The 24,751-nt window shown below is 43.4% G+C and overlaps 1 protein-coding gene across 1 annotated transcript in view; it reads left to right on the forward strand.

The window, feature by feature from the left end:
• The window catches only part of POLR3B (RNA polymerase III subunit B), a 115,274-nt gene extending 96,818 nt beyond the window's left edge, over positions 1-18,456 (forward strand). Inside the window, exons 24-28 of the mRNA XM_068970372.1 lie at positions 3,907-4,010; positions 4,563-4,729; positions 10,639-10,752; positions 12,372-12,545; positions 17,747-18,456. Coding sequence (XP_068826473.1) covers positions 3,907-4,010; positions 4,563-4,729; positions 10,639-10,752; positions 12,372-12,545; positions 17,747-17,876 — 689 coding nt within the window. The 3' untranslated portion in view covers positions 17,877-18,456. The remainder of the gene's footprint in view (positions 1-3,906; positions 4,011-4,562; positions 4,730-10,638; positions 10,753-12,371; positions 12,546-17,746) is intronic.
• The last annotated feature ends 6,295 nt before the right edge of the window (positions 18,457-24,751 follow it).

Here is a 24,751-nt window from a genome sequence, read left to right on the forward strand (position 1 = left end):
ACACCAAAAATAGCTGTCAGGTTAAAGATGTTATTTCAGTTTTTGTCTTTAGCCAGCTGTTATTTGCTTTTCTGTCTCTGTGTGGTAATGTAATGCTTTAGGGTTTTTTTCCATATCTTTTTTCTCACTCTCTTACCTTTTCTTCCCCCCCAACCCCCGTTTGGATTGAAATGGATCCATTACATTAAGACTAGTTTGTGGTTTTTTTTTTAATCCACAAATGACTTTTGAACAACTGAGTTGCTGTTTATAATTAGAAATACTTTCTAAGAGTGATTTGTCAGATTAACTGGAATTTTGCTGGGTAAACCTATTCTTAAAATGATTTATGTGTTGTTCTGCAAGGCACAGAAATAGAAATACAAATTGGTGTAAGAGCCTCCACTATCTGGACCGTGACACAGAGAGCTGTGACAGCGAGTCCCCAGACTTGCCTTTGCCGTGTGGCTTGGCAGTCAGACTTGTAGTTTCTTGAGACTCCGTAAGTTCTTCACCTTTACAACTTGATATTAAGATGGATGGTGACGGAATAATATGTTATTGACTGGGTATCTGTGGACTGTTTCTGCTCTAACTTTCTGTGTTCCAGTTTTTCCTTCTTGTCTGTTTCCATCTGTTAGAAGTTCTATAGTGTCATCTGTGGTCTAATTCTCACTTGGCCCCTGTGAGTGTGTTAAGTGTTCCAGGCCTGTTAAACTAGTGTATTTGTATTTCACTGCCAGGCAGTTGTGCTATAAACAATGGGGTTGAGACACCAGCATGAGCCAGGGGATGAAATTTTATTTTAAAATCTGAAATGCTGCGTAAGCATTTAAGGTATGAATCAGTAATTGTTTCACAACAGCTTCCATTAGATATGGTTTATTTGTAGTCCGTCCTCTTTTCAAGGATCCAGGAGAGTGTTAACACACTGAAGCGTATGGCATATCATTTACATTTTTAAACTAGCATTAAAGGAGAGTAACTTTAAAGAGTTCTAAATATCGGAGGAGATTTTTATGCCAATGTTCCTGGAGAAGCCAAAGTTTTAATTTTTCATTTGCAAAATAAGAGGAAAAAAAAAAACCTTCCTGCTTTAATTAAAGATTTGAATAATTCTGAAACAGAAATACCTTAAAAAAAAAAAAAAGAAAGAAAAGTCTGGTTCTAAGATCGAGAACTCTCTCCCCCACCCCCTAATGAATTCAGTAAAATACAAAGTTTAAAAAAATCATCTGTCTCATTTGAGATTCGAGATCATCAAATTCTGTCTAAATATTTTGTTTTAACTCCTAAGCTCATTATGGTTTCTTTGTGTTAACTTGTATTAAAATCTGTCAGCTATGACTGGTCTCATAAGCACAGTCAGCGGACCAGAATAAGTTAATTATTTACTTGTGTCACTAGTGCTCTTCATCTAATGAAATGCACAGCTGTGTTGGATCTGCAGTTGGATGTGTAGCGCGCATTGTTCCGCAAGTCAGCAGAGGGTAGAAGCCGCAATGATGGAGAGCCCTCAGTTCTTTCTGCTGTTCTGGCTTTCTGTGTCGATTTCATGGATCTTTTATCATTCACTTTCACACAAAACAAACAACACAGGCCTGTCTGCTATGGGAACCATCTTGGCATATAAAAGGGTTTTCAGAGCCTAAAGTAATTTTAAGTTAGCGAAGATTTAATTTTTGGCTTACAGGTGCCCTTGATTCAGATGTGGCCCCAGCAGTTCCTATTATGGAATGAAAAAAAAAAAATCTGTAAGTGACTTACATAACCAATACTTTTTAAAACTGCAGTGTCAGAAAAGGGCTGGTAAGAAAATAACTTCCCAAGAAAGAAAGCTCTCTACCAAATATTAATCAGATCTCAAGCAGAGTTGTTGGAAATTCAGATTTCAGGGGGGGGAGCACTGCTTTCGTTTTAATCACAAAATGAAGTGAAATTTGCTTGATAAAACGTGTCCACTAAGACTGGGAATACAGGATGCAAATCATGTCTTTCTTTACCCTCCACCAATCTGAGTGTGTCCAGCTTCCGCTGGGGGTTCCTGCACCTCCTGCTCCTCACTCCCACCTTCTCCTACCAGGCGAACAGGCAGCTTCCCCTAGAGCCGACGCCAGCATCCCCCTGTGAACTGCTGCGGAAGGGGGTGCTGAAGCTTTTCTTCAGTTTTGTTTTTAAGGGATGTAGCCAGCCCTTCACCTCCTCACCAGCCAAAGTGTCATTCTCACCCAAGCACATCCTGGGACTGGCCTCTGCAGGAATTGCTGTTTTTAACATTTTGTTCACTGCTAAACAATGTTGTTGTCGGTTGCACCTAGATTTACAATTTGATCTCTTTCAGAGTAGATTTCCCAGTAGCCCCAGTGTTTTGTCGGATAATTTCAGTGTAGACAAGATGGATTTTTGGAGAGAAGAAAAGAGAGTCACAGACTCTGCTTGATTTAAATTCTAACACATTGTAGCTGAATTTGCAGTCAAGTGAACTGACTGTTTCTATGCTTGATGTAGGAAAGCATATGTTCTTTATGATAAACAATACAGTTTCAACCAAAAAGCCAAGTAAAGTACCTGCATGCTCTAGAATTCAGCTTCATAAACCTAATTACCATTATTGTTGGCAGTGACTGGAAATCTGAGTATTGATAACTGATGTCAAATAGATAAATGGTGCTCTTTTTCTTTATACTTCAGGTCTTGGTGTTTATAACACGTCGCCAAAAAAAATCTCCTTTGAAATAGTTTGAGTAATTATGTAGAAACCAAACTGAGGAAAGAAACGTTTCTTTGAGGACAGTTTCTTTTTAATAGATGCAGATGGTTGATAGCTTCATGTACAAAGGAAAATAAATTTCATATTTTGAAATATTAAAGCACACCTGTGGCAGATTCATGTCAATGTATGGCAAAACCAATACAGTGTTGTAAAGTAAAATAAAAATAAAAAAGCATTTTTTTCTTGCTCCAATGCCATTGTACACTAGCTTTCTAATTCTGAATTTTGTAGATTGTGATTAGCAATCTAAATTGTACTCTTGTATTCCTCCTATCAACAAAGAAGTCAGAGGAATTTAAAATTATTTAAGTGGTAAGATTTTATAAGTTAGATTTTTAACTCTACAGGTTAGAATAATATTTAGGGAGTAATAAAGTACAACCAATTTAAGAGACTATCAGTAGAGTGCAGACAGTGGGTGGGGTTTTGTTTTGTTTTCATGCTTAGAATTTCATGTCGAACTCTAGCCTTTTCTTCCAAGAATAATTTGGCATTTAATTTTCTTGTTCAACTTCACACTTCAATTTGAGGTCCCTTTTCTGATGCGCTGTCAACTATAGGAATTACAATTCCTTAGGGCAGCTTAGGGAAAGCCAGGGGAGCCGGGGCAGAAACTGGCCCCCGAAGCCAAGGGCTTAGCAGCCAGTGGGTAGACCCGTCAGCACATCGGCCACGCACAAGTACTCCTTGTCCCAGGTTTTAAAACCACAATTTAAACACACCCCTCGCTCAGTCAGCTCTCTGTGTTTGGTGGTCAGAGAACTCGCATTCCTGGGACCTGGGTACGGCACATCAGAAGCTGGGTGACGCAGAGCGAGGCCGCTGCTGACCTGCAGCTTCAGGGCTCCTGACGGGGCCAGGACTGCTCTCCCCTCTCCGTAGCTGGAGAGGCTGGGCCGGCAGCCGATGGCACGCTGTGTGTTGTGCCAGCAGGCCAGTCCGCAGGCTGCAGGGCCTTCCCGCCAGGACAGTTGTTTCGAACCGTTTGTCTAGCAGAGCGTTTGGAAATTGCTTTTGTTAACTCCTGATAGAGACCACGGAGAAGGTTTGAGAGCAGCAGAGATAGAAATGGCAATGAGGAGATCCCGGTTCAGTTCTGTGCTCTTCCTTCCTGCCGATTGGCTGTACACGGCCCAAAATCTTCTCTCCCCCAGGTGTCTGTGGCTTGATCGTCCCTCAGGAAGACATGCCATTCTGTGACTCTGGCATTTGTCCGGACATCATCATGAACCCCCATGGCTTCCCATCTCGAATGACGGTCAGTCCGTTTTTCAGAGATGCTGCTTTTAAGGAAGAGGGCAAGGCAGTTGGAGGAGACGGGACCCTGAAACTGATTTTTAGAAAGGGCCCTTTGAGCAAAAATAGGTTCCTGACCAGGTGGGCTGATCTAACAAGGGGAGGCGGAGAGGTCTGGGCTGTTCTTCAATGGCAGTCTTCGGAGTGATGAAGTTACTCCCCAGCAAAAGACTCCGTCATGTCAAACCTAATGCATCTGCCTCTCCGTGGTTGTCATTGGTCAGCCTGGCTCCATTACTGACCAGCCTTGGGACTTCAAAGTCACTTAACCCCTTGTTCTTCAGTTTCCTCGTGTGCAAACAGGGAGATAATAGTATCTATCCCATTGGGGTTTTGGAGGCATAAACTTAGGTCACAGTAAGAGAGGGTAAATATTTGCTGCTCTTAATTTGTCACTCTTATTAAGAGGAATAGTCTCATAATCTTTGGGGGGAAGTAAGGCCAGAGCTAAATAAACCAACAGAATTCCTGCACCACAGGAAGATGCTTACTTAAATCTTTTTACATCACGCAGGTGGGAAAGCTAATCGAGCTGTTGGCAGGCAAGGCCGGCGTGTTAGATGGCAGATTCCACTACGGCACCGCGTTTGGAGGCAGTAAAGTGAAGGATGTGTGTGAGGACCTCGTCCGCCACGGTTATAACTACTTAGGGAAAGACTACGTTACATCTGGCATCACAGGGTGAGTGTGTGTTTAGACATCTTAAAGGAAAAGTATGATTTTATTAAAGTAAAAGTCTGATAAGACTTAAGAGCCCTTAAAGTATACAGCTGGACTTTTTTAAGAAATCTGAAACAAGAAAATCCAGGTTGGTGGTGGATGTGGCAGCTCAGCTCTGTTGGTCATGCTTGACTTTGCAGCATGTGTGTCTCACATCAGCACTCTCTATACTGTTCCTGATGCTGTATGTGAATTGTATCCCAGGTAAACTGGGGAAGCGGAGAGAAGAAAAGTCTGAATTTAGAAAACTAGGGCTTCCTGGGTGGCTCAGTGGTAAAGAATTTGCCTGCCAATGCAAGAGACACAGATTTGATCCCGGATCAGGGAAGATCCCACATGCCTCGGAGCAACTAAGCCCCCGTGCTGCAGCTATTGAGCCCGTGCTCGAGGTCCCGGAAGCCGCAGCTGCTGAGCCCACGCGCCACAGTCACTAAAGCCTGCTCACGTAGAGCCTGTGCTCTGCAACAAGAGAAGCCTGCCCGCTGCAGGAAAGAGTAGCCCTGCCTGCTTGCTGCACTAGGGAAAAGCCTGCATAGCCACACAGATCCAGCACAGCCAAAAATGTAAACGAATAAATAAATGGTTTTTCATTAGAAAACTGATAAATTCAGGAATGCTGAGGAGGTTCTCATTTAAAAAGTAGAAAAGATCTTATTTACTAGGATTACTACACAACTTTTAAAGAACACATAATACAAAATCTCTTAACTGTTGGCCTTTCTCTGTACTTCTGTGATGAATTTCAGGTATTTTTGTGCTCTGACAGATAGCCTGAGGCCTAACGTTTGCACATTCATTCACCAACAGCGTGTTAAACACCTAAGTATATAACAATGAACAGAATAGACATGGTCCCTGACCTGTGCATCTGACCATTGAGATTTGTTACTAGACATTAAAAGATATGGATTACTTTCTCAGATGATCTACCCAGACTGTAGTAATGTGAATTTCTTTAGGTGTATCATGGTTGAGCTATTATAGAAAATCACATTACAGGAAAAGAGTGATGGTCCGTTTCAAAAATGATTCAGTGAAATAGCTAAGGTCCATTTCAAAAGAAAAGTTGTCGTTGCTCAACTGATCATTTTACTCTTTGCTCCTCATCCAGAAATAATGCAGTAGTTGACCAGAAGGTGTGCAGAACTGGTGACTCAATTTGGCAGACCTTCTGAACATAATTTTACTGGAAGATTTGAATGGGTTGTGCTCTGCTTCCTGTGAACAAAACTGTAGACTGTGTCTACACCACCTTCTCCAGTGCCTCCAGCCAAGCCATTCATCTCAGTGGCAAAGTTTGCGAAACACTGTTTTAGCTTGTTAGGTTCCACACAGGTCTTAGAAACATATTCACCCACCAGCTTTCATCTCTTGTCACATTTCTGAGCATAGTTAGGAGGAAAAATTGCATATGGCTTTATTCAGTTAATGATAGAATGGCATTAGGTGCCAGAGTTCCAGAAATTCTACCATGAAGAGCCATACAATGTAGAAATAGAATCATTTATTATTAAAATCTGGAAAGAAAGGGGGTCAGTGTGACCCTCTTGTACAACTAAGAAAACTGAGATGGAGAGATCATGCAATTACTTTGTGACAGGCCTAGGATGAGAATAGTGTCTCCTGACACTGTGTCCATTGAGCCTTTCACTCTACTGTGTCTTCAAGAATCTGGCTGTACTTAAGCCAGCAGAATGGCTTGATAGATGCAAAAGTCTTTGCTAGTGATGTGGAAAGCATTGTAAGATGTGTACCACGCAAGCAAGGGCAGGTGCTTTTGTGTCCTCTCTGCTGTGTCTGTTGCTTTCTTTGTCTTTCCACTCTTGCATCAGGCTGTGGCCCAAAATTTACTTAGTAGGGAAAGCTCTGAATTTGAGTCACTGTACCACTCACCAGCTCTTATTTAGCCCTCTGTGCCCATTTCTTCATCTTAAACATAGGGAAGACAGTCTCTCCCTCCCTGGACTGAGTTATGGATGAAGTCATGAGTTAGATGGCACATACTAGATGCTTCCTTTCTTTTGAGGAAGAAGTTCTGGGGCAGTTAAACATGTTTTTAAAGGCATCTTTATGGCTGCTCTTGCTCCAAACTGAAGAAAAAAGCTTTCTATTGCCAAAGCATTTAAATATTCACTCTCTTTTGAAACTCTTAGTACACCTTTTCTAAAAGCTCATGAGTCAGCTATGTGACAGCTGTTGACCAAGTACCAGTTGTGTGCCAGGCAGAGTCATTAGTGCGGGGACCACAGTGACAAGGAGATGAAGTGCTTATCCTGCAGAGTTTACTTCTCCTGGGGAAAAGAGGCAATAATCGAGAAATAACAAATGTGTATTTTAATACCAAACAGTGACAAATACTCTGAACAAAATATAACCTAGGTGAGAGCTGAGACAGTGCACTGGCACTGTGATGCTGGGGTGCGAGGGGGACCCCATCAGGGTGCATCTCTCTGAAGAGGTGGCGTATTTGACAGAGCCACATGAATGCCTGCTGAAAGAGTGTTTCAGCAGAGGGGACAGTGAGTGCCAAGGCCCTGAAGCAGACTGGCATGCTACATTTGAGGAGCAGTGAAGAAGCCAGTGTTGCTGAAGTAGAGTTGCGTGGTGGGGAGAGGGAATAGAAAATGAGTCAGGTGGACAGGAACCAGCTTGTGTTAGACCTTGTGGCCATGATACACAGAATCTGGGTGATACAGATTCTGAATGTAATGGGAGACCACTGGGAATTTAGAGCAGAAGGGGGACCTGCTGTGAGCTCTGTTTTAGGAGGAACCATTCTGACTTACTCTGGAAAGAATAGGTTCTTAAGAGACAAGAGTAGGAGCAGAGAGACAGATCAGAGGATTGTCTGCAGTGGTCCAGGCCAGAAAGGAGGGTGACTTGATGAGGGTGGCAATGGTGAAAGAGGGGTTGTCCTATATACACTCTTTCACAACCTGTGTACATTTTTTCACTATTATTTTCAATTGAATGGAAGGCTCTTTTAATTTTACAGTGCTTTATGATTTTCAAAAGTTTCACACATGGTTTCATCAGTTCAGTCACTCAGTCGTGTCCGAATCATTGCGACCCCATGAATCACAGCACGCCAAACCTCCCTGTCCATGACCATCTCCCGGAGTTCACTCAGACTCACGTCCATCGAGTCGGTGATGCCGTCCAGCCATCTCATCCTCTGTCATCCCCTTCTCCTCCTGCCCTCAATCCCTCCCAGCATCAGAGTCTTTTCCAATGAGTCAACTCTTCACATGAGGTGGCCAAAGTTCTGGAGTTTCAGCTTTAGCATCAGTCCTTCCAAAGAAATCCCAGGGTTGATCTCCTTCAGAATGGATTGGTTGGATCTCCTTGCAGTCCAAGGGACTCTCAAGAGTCTTCTCCAACACCGCAGTTCAAAAGCATCAATTCTTCAGTGCTCAGCTTTCTCCACAGTCCAACTCTCGCATCCATACATGACCACTGGAAAAACCATAGCCTTGACTAAACGGACCTTTGTTGGCAAAGCAATGTCTCTGCTTTTGAATATGCTATCTAGGTTGGTCATAACTTTCCTTCCAAGGAGTAAGCATCTTTTAATTTCATGGCTGCAGTCACCATCTGCAGTGATTTTGGAGCCCAAAAAATAAAGTGTGACACTGTTTCCACTGTTTCCCCATCTATTTCCCATGAAGTGATGGGACCAGATGCCATGATCTTCGTTTTCTGAATGCTGAGCTTTAAGCCAACTTTTTCACTCTCATCTTTCATGTTCATCAAGAGGCTTTTTAGTTCCTCTTCAGTTTCTGCCATAAGAGTGGTGTCATCTGCATATCTGAGGTTATTGATACTTCTCCCGGCAATCTTGATTCCATCTTATGCTTACCCAGCCCAGCGTTTCTCATGATGTACTCTGCATAGAAGTTAAATAAGCAGGGTGACGATATACAGCCTTGACGTACTCCTTTTCCTATTTGGAACCAGTCTGTTGTTCCATGTCCAGTTCTAACTGTTGCTTCCTGACCTGCATACAGGTGTCTCAAGAGGCAGGTCAGGTGGTCTGGTATTCCCATCTCTTTCAGAATTTTCCACAGTTGATTGTGATCCACACAGTCAAAGGCTTTGGCATAGTCAATAAAGCAGAAATAGATGTTTTTCTGGAACTCTCTAGCTTTTTTGATGATCCAGCGGATGTTGGCAATTTGATCTCTGGTTCCTCTGCCTTTTCTAAAACCAACATGGTTTCATATAATCCCATAATAACCTTTTTTCTCCTACCCCTATACTGCCCCTCTCTCTTCCCTCTCCCCACTGGTAACCAATAGTTTGTTGTTTATGAGTCTGGTTCTTTTTTGTTTTATTTACTAATTTGCTATAATTTTTAGATTCCACGTATAAGTGATATCATCTGGTATTAGACTTTCTCTGGCTTTTTCACTTAGCACAAGGCCCTGCAAGTACACCTGTGTTGCTGCAAATGGCAAAACGTCATTCTTCCTTATGCCTGAGTAGCGTTCCGTCAGATAGATATGCCACATCTTCTTTATCCACTCATCTGTTGATGGACACTTAGATTGCTTCCATACCTTGTGATTGTAAATAGTTTTAAAATGTTGTATAGAAGCACAGAAGACCCCAAAGACCCAAAACAATCTTGAGAAAGAAGAGTAGAGCTGGAGGAATCACTCTCCCTAACTTCAGACTGTACTACAAAGCTATAGTAATCAAAACAGTATGGTACTGGCATAAAAACAAAAAGATCAATGGAACAGGATAGAAATCCCAGAAATAAGCCCACACACTGTGGTTAATTAATCTGTGACAAAGGAGGCAAGAATATACAGTGGAGAAAAGACAGTCTTTTCAATAAGTGGTGCTGGGAAAACTGGACAGCTACTTGTAAAAGAATGAAATTAGAACAAACTCTAATACCATACACAAAAACAAACTTAAAATGGATGAAAGACTTAAATGCAGGACTAGATACTATAAAACTTCAGGAGAAAAACGTAGGCAGAATACTCTTTGACATAAATTGCAGCAATATTTTTTTTAATCCATCTCCTAAAGCAAAGGCTACAAAACCAAAAATAAGCAAATGGGACCTAATTAAACTGAAAAGCTTTTGCACAGCCAAAGAAACATCAATAAAACAAAAAGATAATCTAATGAATGGGAGAAGATATTTGCAAATGATAAGGCTGATAAGTGGACGGGGTTAATATCCAATACATAAAAACAGCTCATATGGCTCAACATTAAAAAAACAAAAACCTAATTAAAAACTGGATAGAAGAACTGAATAGACTTTCTCCAAGGAGGACATGCAGATGGCCAATAGGAACATGAAAAGATACTCAGCATTGCTAGTTATCGGCAAATGCAGATCAAAACCCCAATGAGATACCACCTCACACCTGTCAGAATGGCTGTCATCAAAAAGAACAAAAATAACAAATGTTGGAGAGGATGTGGAGAAAAGGGAGCCCTTGTGCACTGTTGGTGGGAATGTAAATTTGTGCGGCCACTGTAAAAACAGTATGGAGATTTCTGAAAAAGCAAAAAATAAAAACTACCATATGACTCAGGAATTCCACTCCAGGTTGTATATCCAAAACAACCAAAAACACTAATTTGAAAAGATACATGCACACAGTACTCATAAATTTTTATTTCTAATTGAACAGTATATCTTTTATTGTATCTGTGGTACTTTTATATTTTCAATTCTAGCATTTTGTTTACTGCAGTCTGAAAGTCACTCTCTTGCCCATTCATTCAGTCATAAACTCATTCAAAAAACAGATTAGGACCTGCCAGTGATGAGTCCTAAAAAAGGTTGTCTCTTGTTATCCCAAACTTAGTTCCTTAACCTGAAACTCTGACCTTTCTTGCAGTGAGCCCTTGGAAGCATACATCTATTTTGGCCCTGTGTACTATCAGAAACTGAAACACATGGTGCTTGATAAGATGCACGCCCGGGCTCGGGGGCCGCGAGCTGTCCTCACCAGGTAAGAGAAGAGCGTTTATAATGTAGTCAAGTCTACATTGCATTTCTCGGATGTAGCAGTAGGCAGATGTCAAAATTTAGGGTGTTAGGTAGGCTTCAACAAAAATCACACGTCTGATTAGCATGAGAAAATAGCCACCAATTGAAAATCAATTCATAGGTAAGCAAACCCATGGAAGGTCTTGCCAGTAGTCTCCTAACAAAGACATTTATCCTGCACCAGTTGGGGCTTGGGTCCCTAACCTTTTAAAGTATTCTCAACCCCAGCAGATACGTAAACCACAGGGAGTCCATTTAGGGGGCCGATAGGGGGCCAGTTCTCATACAAGAAGGAACAGCCTGAGTGGGACACACAGAACCTTCCCAGTCTCTGGGGAACCTCCCATGTGGCTCAGGAACTCCATCCTTCCAGGGGATTACTGATCTATTCCAAATTTTGTAGAAAACTCTCTTTGCTTCTTCCCATGTTTAATTTATATCTTAACAGTAAAGCTCCTCTCTGGAGCCCTGGCAATAGCTACTGGGGACCCAGGTTAAGTTTTTCTATTTTTAAATAACAGAGAACTGAGACATCTTTGAAAATACTCAAAAGACTTTCTCCCCTGGTTTGAGGACTATACTGTGCTGATAATGATGATAGTGATGGTGATAGTAATGCTAGCACTGCTGTTTCATGTGATTATATGTTAACTTACTATTATATCACAGAAGATTGTGTAATTATTATTTCCATCTAATAATAATATTAGCAGCCACTCAGGTTACATCTCTTCTCATTGAAGGCTCTTTGGGCTAGGTTGTCTCACATGCATTTTTACAAATGAGACTGAGAGGCTGAGCAGCGTGCTTTTGGTCACTGTCTACAAGCAGTTTGACAAATACCATACAATATCACTTACGTGTGGAATCTAGGAAAGTGGTATAGATGGGCTTATTTACAAAGCAGAAGCAGAGTCATAGATGTAGAGAACAAATTTATGGATACCAAGGAAGGAGATGGAGAAGGCAACGGCACCCCACTCCAGTACTCTTGCCTGGAAAATCCCATGGACAGAGGAGCCTGGTAGGCTGCAGTCCATGGGGTCTGCAAAGAGTCAGACAAGACTGAGCGACTTCACTTTCACTTTTCACTTTCGTGCATTGGAGAAGGAAATGGCAACCCACTCCAGTATTCTTGCCTGGCGAATCCCAGGGATGGCGGAGCCTGGTGGGCTGCCATCTGTGGGGTCACACAGAGTCGGACACGACTGAAGCAACTTAGCAGCAGCAGGAAGGAGAGGGTGGGATTGGGAGATTGGGATTGACATGTATACACTACTATGTATGAAATAGATAACTGATGAGAACCTACTGTATCACGCAAGGATCTCTGTTCAGTGATCTGTGGTGACCTAACTGGGAAGGAAATCCGAAAAAAAGTGGATGTAGGTATATATATAGCTGATTCACTTTGCTGTACAGCAGAAACTAACACAACTATACACCAATAGGAAATTAATTTTAGGAAATAGAAGCAGTTTGAGTCCAGGTGAGCCCTGCTCTGTAGCCTTGTGCTTTTAGCCAGCATGTGACGCTGCCTCTTTGTTTAGTACAAACACATTTGTCTGACTTGTTCCAAAGGCAGCCCACTGAAGGTCGATCTCGCGATGGTGGTTTGCGTCTTGGAGAAATGGAACGTGACTGTTTAATCGGCTATGGAGCCAGTATGCTTTTACTAGAGAGACTAATGATTTCAAGTGACGCCTTTGAGGTTGATGTCTGTGGGCAGTGCGGACTTCTGGGGTACTCCGGCTGGTAAGTGGATACCACACGTCTCTCGCACCACATCCCTCGCCTCTTAGATCACAGCTCAGTGTCTCACCCTGCATCGTCCCCACATAGTCTCCAGCCTTCCCTATCCAGGCATTCTGGAATTCAGGATTCTGTGTGTACATGCTTAGTTTGTCTGCACAGTGTTCTGCTCTCTACGACCACTGCAGTTTAAACTCCCAAGGAGACTTTGTCTTCTTTTTAGTGTTATCTCAAGTACCTTTTATAACACTATTGTTATAAATTGTTATAAATACCTTATATAAATACCTTATATAACACTATTGTTACAATATCTGTAAATACTAGCAGATTCAGAATTATAGCATATTTAACTAGTATCCTTCAATAGAAGACCGTGTCAAATGCCCTTGTTTAACCTCAAACCCAAGGAACCAGGTATGTTGCCCCAGCTCTTATAGCAAATTGGTGAGAGAGCCGGGACTTTGTCTGTACCCTCTCTGCTTTACATTTGGCCTGTGAATTCCCTGAAGTCAGAGACCATGTCTATCTCAGTTTTTCACTCAACAGCCATGGAGTAAGAATCAGCTACATGCCAGACACTGTTCTAGGCCCCAGAGGTATAGTGTGAATCAGATGAATGGCTGCTCACAGGGAGCTTGTCTTGCTCATTCTAACTCCACTCTGTCTCGTCTACCTCTGCTTCTCCAGCCTGGGACCTTTCTGATGCTAAATAAAATATAATTGCTTAGGATTATTCATAGATAAATTGCGTAGTTCATAAACTTTGTAATTTCTGTGTCGAGTTCAGTACACAGGCCAGTTAAAAGATGATACTCCGTATTTTTTGTTTGTGCTTGTTTTCCTCCTTGTACTGGTTCTACTCTACCACTGAAGAGCAGCTGCTCTCCTTAGGTTAGTCGTGATCCAGAGCCCTGAAATACCCCTGTAGGCAGGAGGGCCAGCAGTTTCCTGGTGTTTACTCACTCTTCTGCCAGAGATGAGGTCTAGCAAGGTATAAGGCCAATACTGTGGGACAGGAAATAGCCTCAACTCCCTCACCCACCCTCCCAGAGTCCCTTTCCCCACTGAGTCCCCCTTCAGAGCCTCCTTCCAGAAAGAGCCCCAACTTTTTGCCATCTGTCACTGCCAGTTTCTTGGTGAATGAAAGCAAATCAAGAGTTGGAATGAGTGAACTTCTTTGAACACAGTGTATATACCTTGCTAGTTACACAACAAAACCCTTTAGCCAATTATTTTATGATTTTTTTTTTTTTTTGGTGTAAAATAGTTGAGGAGTCATCTGTTTCTTCTTATCTGTGAAGAAATCGCTTCATATTAAAAACCCAACACAAGAGGTGGCTGTTTGCACTTTGTTCCTTTCACACGATGGCAGAGAGGAGGCGACAGTATTCTAAGCATAAGCCTGGCGTTGCTTTATCAGTGACATGGGAGGGAGTGTTTCAATTCTGGGATATCTGCTTGTCTTTTGAAATGCATATTGAGTTTGCTTTTTATTGTTCTGGCTGTGTAACACACCACAAAATGTGTAATAGCGAGATGCCTGGAACTAGTTTCACTATGCTTAAGTCTTCTAATTTGGTGCGAGGATTTTTTTTTTTTAAGCTTAAACTACAAGCATGTATTTCTCACATATATGGAGGCAGGGAAGTTCAAGATCAAGGTATCAGTAGATGTGCTGTCTGGAGAAGGCCTACCTCCTGGTTCGTAGACAGCCATCCTCTGGCACAAGGATCTCAAAGTAATTTCTTTTGAACAGATGGTGCAGAGGAATCATTTTTATTAAGAACAGGGATCATGAGACTTCAGAGTTTCCTTTTCTTCTCCATTCTCCCCACATTCCCTCCTGTGCTTCCCACTCAAAGAAGAAAGAGAGAGTGTGTGTGTGACAGGGAAGAGAGAGCAGAAAAGAATGGAAGCAGTAGATGAGCTTCATTCACATACTTTGAAAACCTTCCACTAAATACTCAGGGAAACTCACAAGCTGTGGTTGATCTCCTCGTTCTTCTGTTAAATTCTCTTCTCCTTTGCTGCTGATTGTTTGATGGCAGTGCCTGATTTTGAAGCTTATGTGTTCAATGTGTATTGTATTTGAAATCCCTTGAAAGAGGACAACTCAGGTTATACAGTTTACGGGTCTTTACTGTAATTAAACAGACATGGATATGCCGTAGGTCTGATTTTGAGTGGCCTGCTTACAGGCCACTCAACCCCTTGTTGCCAACATAAAAAAATAAAATCTTCACCCACTCTGGGAGTCTGGCACCCTCCTTGCGCTGCTTCCTAGCAGAGGGCTAATGATGCTGTCATTTTCCCGTCCTTACCTGATCAGGCGCGCAGGATTGTGTGGGAGGGAGCACGGGCATTTGTTGGAGGAAGTCGCTCTTTAATGAACAGCACAATGGAGGCTGAGTAATTAGAGCAGTTCAGAACCTTGAAACTGGCCTTTTGTCAGTGATTTGCACATTAGTAAGGCATTGCTATGGGGATGTTTACAGCAAGACTGCTGTTCTGCAGAAGACACGAGGGCGTAAGTCACAAAAGAGAGGAAAACTGCCGAGAAAAGAAAATCCCTATTCGGATAATTAGCTCGTAGAGGATGTTTTACTGGACAGTCATTCCTCGTGTGGAGCCACAGCCTCCTTCTTCCACGGCCTTCGCCTTAAAAAATCAGTTTCTTTTCTTGTTGTTTGGGTCAAGGCTCTTCATTTGGAACTCTTTCAGAAATAGGGTAAAACGTTATATATTTTTATTTATGTGTATTTTATCTGTATATATGTGCATGTTTTATCTGTATATATTTATGCATGTATATATGTGCACTGGAACATCTTAAATGATGAGAAATATTTAATAGAGATTAGTGGACTTTCTGGATTATGAATCAGCACATATGGAAACTTTAAACTGATGAGCTTGGATTGAAGTCACAGGGCAATGTACTGGTCAGGAGAATCAGCAAGACATTCCCCCAGTTAAATCCATTTCTCCAGTTTAATTAAAGCATGAACATGATTCCTGAATAAATTAGATCAACCCAAGCACATTTAAAAACATAATTCATAAACTATAATGCATTAATGAGGTCTTTAGGTAGTCTTTTAGGAAAAAGGCATCCATAATGTTCCTACTATTAGTGTTGATGGAATCAGATCTCCACAGTGCTTGTTAAGGTCCCTGCAGGTCCCCTGGTGGGGACCCAGGCATGGGTCCATCATGGCTTGTCCTTTTTCCCTCCACCTCTCCTTGGGAAGTTCATATCTGCATAGTCACCCACCATCTCGTTCAAATTCTCAGCCTTAATGCTTTGCTTTTCTAAAATTAATAAAGCTTTATTTTACTGATGGCAAAAATGACCCCTGAATATTTTTATTATATTCAGTTATTAAAAATACATATATATAGAAAAAATACAGATTGTCATGTTTGTGACAATACAAATTCCTGTCACCCACAGGTGACCACTAATTTCAGTGACCCTTTGGGGACATTTCTGTTTGCCAGTCATTCTGTGCTTTAGTTGCTAACTAATGTCCAACTCATGGACTGTAGCCCACCAGGCTCCTCTGTCCATGGGATTCTCTAGGCAAGAATACTGGAGTGGGTTGCCATTTCCTTCTCCAAATAGTCTGTGCCCTTTTTTACTTTAAATCATGAACCCCTTGGAGATTCTGATAATAGCATAAAAATAAAATTATATACACCAGAAAATCTGGTTACAGATGATTTTGGAAGCTTCATACATTTCCTGAAACCCGTCTGAGAACTCCCCATGTAATCACGCTGTTGAGTAGACTGCTCTTTCACTCAACATTGTGTCCTGGACACCTTTACATTTCACTAATCTGGATCTGGCTGCACAGGGTTCTTCTGCATAAATGTTCTGTGATCACAGAACCAGTAATTTATTGGACATGTGAGTTCTAGCTTTATGCTGTTAAAACCAGTTTGACCCTGAACATTCTTGTGCCACTTTTGTGGTTGCTCAGTGAAATGACACACACCTCTACATGTTTAACACACGGTGTCTTACTGCTCTGGTCTGCCGATCACTAAGGAGTCTCTCTCCAGCCCCCAGTCAGCACTGACTCTTCTAAGCCATGGTTGCTGTCCCTCCTACATTCATTTTGCACCCTGTTACCTGGGAGGATCCAGTTTTCTACCTGTTAAGTTTCAGGATATATACTGGAAATCTATTGTCCCAGGTACCCCAGACCCTTGAGATATAGGGTGAGGTCCTATTTTGGTCTGAAACCTAAGAGAATAATTCAACTTCTCCTCTGGGACCCTTCTTCCGTTGTAGCCATTGATTAAGATCTAGGTTCAGTTCACTGGCTTTTCCTGAAGGAAGAGAAAAGAAAACTAATTGAAAGAGCAGATACGCTGGCTCAGACTGGGTGCTGTTGTGAGGATAAAATGGGAATACATGAACACACACAGGAATCAGTGCATTGTGAGTACAGTGGCCTCCAGGACTAAGGGAAATATCTATGCTTGAAGAGCACTGGAAGAATAAGTAGCATTTGACTGGATACCACCTTCCTGTATGAAAGTCTTCTCTTGCCCATCACACTTCAAGCATTTCAGTGACAGAAAGCAAATTGAGCATCTTGTCTAAAATTGTATAGAGCAGTGGTAGCTTTTCAACTACAGGGATAGAGACTAAATTGTTTTGAAATTCTTTCAACAACAAAGACTAAATCTGAGTAACTTTCAGATAGTTCAGATTTCTAGGCCTCATTCAAAACAACTATATAGGCAGATATTTTGCATTTTAAAGAGAAAGGTCTAGAAGTGTGGAAGCAACTGATTGAAAGTACGTGCTTTTAAAACTAGGGGAGTGGTATTTGGTTTGTTTTTTTTCTTTTCCTGCCTTGGGTGCTTCTTTTTATTCCTGGGGTGTATACATACATATTTGGAGAAGGAAACAGCAACCCACTCAAGTATTCTTGCCCAGAGAATTTCATGGATAGAGGAGCCTGGTGGGCTACAGCCCATGGGGTCACAGAGAGTCGGACACCACTGAGTGGCTCACACTTTCACTTTCATACATACATATCTGATAGTGTGGATGAACACTGAGGACTGGGAAACGCGTGAACTCAATCGAATGGTCGTGGAATGGTGCAGAGCGCATCTCCCCTTCCTTCACGCTGCCTCCGCCCCCGTTGCTGTCCCTCTAACGCAGCTGACTTGGGTTTCAGGTGCCACTTCTGCAAGTCGTCCTGCCACGTGTCCTCCCTGCGCATCCCGTACGCCTGCAAGCTGCTCTTCCAGGAACTGCAGTCCATGAACATCATCCCCAGGCTGAAACTGTCCAAATACAATGAGTAAGGATGGAGCAGGTGGTTATTTGAAGAGAACGCTCGATATGTCCAACGCAGTGGAAAGCGGAAGAGATGAGGACCATCTCTACTCTGGGGAGTTCAAACATCCTTTGAGTTGTTCTCTCTCTCAAAAAATACAAACCACATAATTGATGGAGAGGATTTTTATACACTGGGAGACTTAGCTAAGCAACCTCCATCAACGAGCCTCATGCCATAGGAGAGGTGCCAACGATACAGACTCTGATGAAGTCTCTTGTCCATATACCAAATGTGATTCACAAGTGGATGTGAACTAAAAGATAAACTTTTATTTATGGCCTGGTATCTTGAAATTTACTCATTAGAAAGACCTTCCTCCTTAAGAAAATAATGTTTAGGGTCAAAGAAAACTCAAGATTCTTAGGAACAGGAACAATCTGTTTGAGTTGGTTGACTCCTTTGTCTGGGAGGCTGTTCTGAGCTGTGTCTATAGGAAAGACAACAGCAGGAAGCTGAGAGGATAAGCGGGGTCTTTCTTGTCTGGTGCAGTGAGGGGATAAATATCCCCAATAATTGAATCTTGTCTTTATACACCCAACTTTTTAATTCTGCTAATAAATGTCTTCCTACCCTTTCAAGTTTACCAAGGATGCCACCTTTTCTTAAGGACTAACTGCTGCTCTTCTGAACCGCCATGATCATATGCAATGACATTTGTTGAGTATCTGAAAATAATTCCATGGATGCTTTGTTAAGTTTTACATCCCTTCCATTCCTGCCAGGATGTTTAGCTGTTCATTTGGTTTTTAATCAGACAGCACTCTTTATCTGATTCTGTAATAGGTTGTTCTTAATTGCTCTGCCCTGAAGCCAGATAAATATTTGTGTTAGGGATTGTTTGTAAGTCAGAAAAGCTTTGAGTAATGGTCTAAGGCCGGGTCCCCAGCATGTCACATTCAACCTGTGCCACAGAATATTATTAGGTGTTCTAGAATCAAGGTCCAGTGTCAAATAAGGTTGAGAAACAGGGTGTATCTACGTTAAACTACCACAGACTTGTTCAGAGGCTTTACCAAGCTACCTTGCTGGGACCTCTGAAAGAGGGAGCCAGGCTAGTCACTGACATGGGAAGCCAAGCTCGACAGTCTCACTCATGTCCTGGAGGTTTCTCAGGATGGACTGCAGGGGAGCAGGCCTTCTCCAGCCGTCTCCACATGTCTCTGTTCCCTTCAGGGACTGGATAGGGTTCACAGAGGCAGAGCGGTTGGCATGCCCAGATCTCTTGCTGCAGCTGGTAGTTCCTTCTTTGCCTCTGGCTTTGTTGTTCTCAAGAGTGTTGGTGCCTGAAGATGACTCTACCAGATTGAATGTGTATGCATTTCGTGGGCTGTTGAAGGAGCTTTGTACGGTGACTCTTGACTATTTCCTGTTACATGACAACTCACTATCAACTATGCTAAAGATGCCGTAGCCCTGCCCCGTGAGGCATGCCACGACAGTGACCCCTGGGAGGAGCTGCCGGCATGCAGGGTGCTGGCCTGAGGGCTCCACCACATCCCCATCGTGAGACCCTGTACTGAGGATAGAAGGGGCAGGACACAACTGCTGCCCCAAGGGGCTCAGAGCCCAGTGGGGGACACTGCCCGTCAGCCAGTGCTGAGGCTTTACCCGGCAGCGCTGAGGGTTAGCTGTGCTCTGAAGTTTCTGAAACAGCCCAAGAAGTTGAGGCTCCAAGTGGCTGACTCACCCTGCGCCCCACCACTGATGGGGAACAGCAGGGGCCTGGAGACCAGGGTTCCTGATTTGGAGGGCTCACTTTGGGTTTCATCTGTGATTCTTATTTTTCTGTGTTTTTTTTTGAAATTTTTTTATTGTGAAATTCACATAAAACGTGCTATTTTAACCAATAACTGTACAGTTCAGGGGCACTAAGTACATTCACACTGTGCAACTCTGACCATCATCCACAGGATTCTATTCTTCAGTCACTAAATGTGACAGTTTTTTTTTTTTTTTTTAAAATTCAGGTGCCACTGAGTATTTGAATTCTTAAACTTCTTTTTTCAAAAACAGTTCAGTCAGTTCTGAAGGGAATTGGCTAGGAAGTTCCCAGCTCTCCAAGTTACCAAAGATCTGGAAAGTGTGGGTTCCAAACTGAGACCTCCTTAGAGCAAAAAATTGTGTCCAGTTGGTAATTTCAAAAACCAGCAGATATGCCATTTGAATAACTAGTTGACTGAATAGTATTTTGATGGAAAGAACCCAGAATTGATATGAGCTCCACTACAGCTTTATTTGTAAGTTCCTTATTTTAAAAAATGACCATTTAGATTTCCATTTCCAGGAACGATAAATAACCTTTTGCAGGCCACCCTCAAAGTGCCTTTTTCCCTCTGGGCTTTGCCAGGCTGAAATTGGCTCTAGGATGAAAGGCTAAAAAGCCAGGCCAAAGCCACTGCAAGACTGCACCCCTTTCCCGAGCTTTGGTGAGTCCAAGGGCTGGGAAGACAAAACTGTGGGCTCGGTGTGGCCAAGAGGACAGGCCTAGAAAGGCCAAGATCCCAAATAGAAAGCAAGCTCCCTGAGGCGAACCCAGCTTCTCCACTGCTTTTCCCCTCGTAGTAGCCTGCTCGGGATGCCGCAGCCGGATGCCGCAGACTGGGCGGTTACACAATAGACATTTATTTTCTCACAGTTCTGGAGACTCAGAGTCCAGGACCAAGGTGCTGACAGGTTTGGTCTCTGGTGCGGACTCTTGTTTCTCCCTGGCTGCAGACAGCCACCTCTCACTGTGTCCTCACATGGCCTTTCTTCTGTGTGTGTTAGGAGAATGAGTGAGCTCTGCTCCTCCTCTGTTTCAAAGAACACCTGTGACGTCATTTAACGTTAATCACTTCCTTAAAGGCCCTGTCTGCAAATAAAGCCACATTGGGAGTTGGGGCTTCAACACAGGAATTTTGGAGAGGCACCGTTCAGTCCATCATACCCATCGAGGTATTTGCCAGCTCCTAACAGCACTGGCTGGCCTGCTCACAGTGTCTTTTAAAGCTGAACGTGCTCAGCAGTCCCGTTCCTGGATGTGTGTGCCCATCAGAAATGTGTGTGTATGTCTTATCAGTAGGCAGGAGCAGAAATGTTTCTAATAGCACTGATGTAGTAGCCCTGACTTATTAATAACCCCTGCCTATTAACAGTGTGATATAGAAGGAAATGACAGCCCACTCTAGTATACTTGCCCTGGGAAATCCCATGGACAGAGGAGCCTGGCGGGCTACAGCCCATGGGGTCAAAAAGAGTCAGACATAACTGAGCAACAACTACTACTATTAATGATGAAATAGATCTGTTATAGCGTGTTTGCAAGTGGAACACTATATAGTGATGGAAAGACACACCAATCACAGATAATCTCACAGCGGTAATAGTGGGTTTAAAAAAAAAAAAGCTAAATACAAAAGAATGCATACTGTATTGATTCCATTTAAATTCAGAAATAAGCAAAACTAATCTATGATCTAAGAAATCTTGATAACAGTTCCTGTGCAGAGTGAGGTGGCTGGTGACTGTGTAGTACAAGAAGGGGCTTCTAGTGTGCTGGCTGTGTGGTATTTTTTTTTTTGTACCTAAGTTGGTTATATGGATGTTTATGAAAATACACTGAGCTACAGACACAGGATTTTTCACTTTTCTGAAAACACATTATACTTCAACAAGTTTTTAAAAAGAACACAGATTCTAAACCTGTTGTTTAGCCTCTTCATCTAATGGCTTTGTCACCCCAACTGTCATGTTATCTTTGCTTTTTCATGTTATTTTCAAAATGGGAAAAAGTAACAAAACTGACACCCAGGGCCACTTTTAAAGGTTAAATGAGATCATATATCTACATGACTCAGCACAGTGCCTGGCACGTGACAGGCACACAGTGACAGAGTGTTCAGACTGCACACTTACACCGCTGCCAGGACTGGCCTCGTCAGGAAAGGGTCAGGAAAAGTAAGCCCCTGGTTTCCTTTGGAAGAAAGAGTATAGGAACCAGGGCCAAGGGCAGAGACTGCAGGGTTCTACCAGAGCTGTTTGTGAAAGCTGCCCTGGTTCACAGTGATGAGGGGGAAGGAGGGTGGTGGGATTAAAGAACACACTTCCCTGGAACAACCATTTTATCGCTGACATCAAAGTGAGGCCTGTCGTCGGTGCGGGAGCCCACAGAACCAGATCTCAAAACACTTCCATGTGGGGAGAGTCTAGTCAAGGCGGGGAGGGGCTTGATTGGGTGCTATATATTAGGATAGTTTTCAGCTGCTTCAGAGCGTTTGGGGCCAACACCTTCATTTGCCGTAATGAGTCACATGAGAGAGAGCACAGGAGGGCTGGTGGCTGAGCCCATCCGTAGCTCGCCCAGCTGAGGAATAGAGAAGCCAGGTTCCCAGAGACCTGTAAGTAATTCCTTTGTGAGACGGATGTTCAGAAAAGTGACTGTAAAAGTAGCACCTCCTTACCGTCCATATTTACTCCATATGTGTCTTGAAAACAGTTTAGTTCATTTGCTGACTAAAAGTTGGGCTTTTACTACATCAGCCCCACGGGGCCAAGGTTGGTGGGAAATTACTGTCAAGCCTTTAAAGAGGCCATTTCAAATGGGAGGAAGAAAATCAGCGGTGGCAATCCAGAAGTATATATACTCTCTGTTATCGAGGCCAAGCTACCAATTTGGATTTCAGACATGGGCTCCAGAAGCAATTAAGAGATTTGCTGCAGCAAATCAAATTTATTGTGATCAGGATATCATGGCAGACATTCTCAGGACAGCCTGAAACTCACATTCTTTATTCAGGTCTAAAATCTCAGACCAAAGTCCAAGGACTTGTGTTTTTCAAGTCCGGGTAATAGATCCCATTCCATACATAATAAATTTTAAGTCTAGTAACTTCTGATCATCCATGTTAATGAAGACAAGGAGTAGTGTGAATTAATTAAAACAGGTGATGGATCCAAAATCTTTTGTATGGATGCTGGGGTGACGTTTACATTTGCATTTTTCATACAGTTTTTTTGGAGATTAGGTACATTTACTGTGTGTTAAATAGGGACTCCTATGAACACTGTCTTTGAAGACACTGGAATAATAATAATGATAATACCATTTATGGTTAAGTAATGATAACTGCTGTTTGGAGTGGGGCAGGTAGCCTGACTCAAAGTGTGGTCTGGACCAGTAGAGGCATCAGTGTCACCTGGGAACTTGTTAGGAATTTGGGTGTAACACAGAGGTCTGTGGGGCTTCCCAGGTGGGGCTAGTGACAACCTGCTTGCTGATACAGGAGATGTAAGAGACACAAGTTCGATCCCTGGGTCAGGGAGATGCCCTGGAGAAGGGCATGGCAATCCACTCCAGTATTCTTGCCTGGAGAATCCCATAGACAGAGGAGCCTGGTGGGCTACAGTGCATGGGGTTGCAAGGAGTCAGACATGACTGAAACGACTTAGCACGCATGCACAGCAGTCTATAGATTGATGAACAAGCCCTCTAGGTGGTTCCAATGCAGTCTAAACATTGAGACCCACTGTTGTAAGCTGTGTGAAGAGCTTTGGATTCCATGGATTTTTAGGGGTGCCAAAGAAGGCACACATTGAAAACTAGCCCCCCACTCTCTCTCCTGTGGTGTGACTTCCCCTTAAGAAGAAGATTGGCTGGGCCACTCCTCCCACAGGGCTCCAGCCCTACCTCCCCACCCTCCTGCGCCACCTCCCCACCCCCTGCTGGTGGAGAGGAAATTGCTCATTAAAGGCCAGATTTATGCAGGAAAAAACAACTCTCCAGCAACCTAGGACGCTGCTGTCACTTGTGCTGACCGATTTCTGACTCTCCAGCCCTGAGGTTCCCCTTTCTCCTCCTGCAGCTTCTTTCCACTCAGTCCAGATCTGCCTACCAGCCCCACAGACACATCCCATGTCGAAGGTGGCTGTTTTCTTTCCAGAATACTCCAGTTTCTGTCTCTATCCCTGCTGGGCATTTCAGTGTACTGTCCAGGTCCTCCTGGGGTACTACAGCGTCACCTCTCCCAAAGCAAAGCTCAAAGTCAGCAGAGATGCGCTGGGTGCCCCACAGCTTCTGTGGGCCCCGCAGGGCTAGTTTGGAGCTGTGATTTTCCTATTCTTAACAGGTGCTGAGCCTGTAGGCATGGGGGAGGGAGCACCAGAGCCACTAACCTTGGAGCTCCTGCCTGAACAGGCATTGGCAGTGGCGTTACCAACAAGGAGGGAGAGAGCAAGCGGAGCGCTCTGTCCTTCCTGCACTATGCGTGTGAGCACAGCAGAGGCGACGCCCTGCCCTGCGCTTCTCATCTGTCTCATGGAGTAACCTACCTGCCTGCCTAGCTCCTCCACCCGACCCGGCCTTGGTTCAGGAGTGAGAATAGTGCCTACCGCACAGGTTTGGGGTGAGATGAATTAATTCAGGTGAACAGCACCTGAAAGTGAAAGGGTTAGTCGCTCAGTCATGTCCTACTACTCTTTGTGACTCCATGGACTGTATAGCCTGCCAGGCTTCTCTGTCCATGGAATTCTCCAGGTAAGAATACTGGAGTGGGTAACCATTCCCTTCTGGAGATCTTCCTGACCCAAGGATCGAACCCGAGTCTCCTGCATCGTGGGCAAATTCTTTACCTCCTGAGCCACCAAGGAAGTCCCTCCTGCCCCCCTGGTAAACACTCAGTAGCGGTTAGCTTTCCTCTCCCCATATGTGTAAACATCAAACTAGATCAGTTTCTCAACCTCTGCACTACTGACATTTTGAGCCAAATAATTTTCTGTGTGTGTGGGCGGGGCGGGGGGGGGTGGTGCTGACCTGTGCACTGTAGGGCATTGAGCAGCACCTCTGGCTTCTACCCACTAGATGCC

Source organism: Capricornis sumatraensis, chromosome 4 (genome assembly GCF_032405125.1).
Source record: "Capricornis sumatraensis isolate serow.1 chromosome 4, serow.2, whole genome shotgun sequence".
In the NCBI taxonomy this organism is placed as follows: Eukaryota; Metazoa; Chordata; class Mammalia; order Artiodactyla; family Bovidae; genus Capricornis; species Capricornis sumatraensis.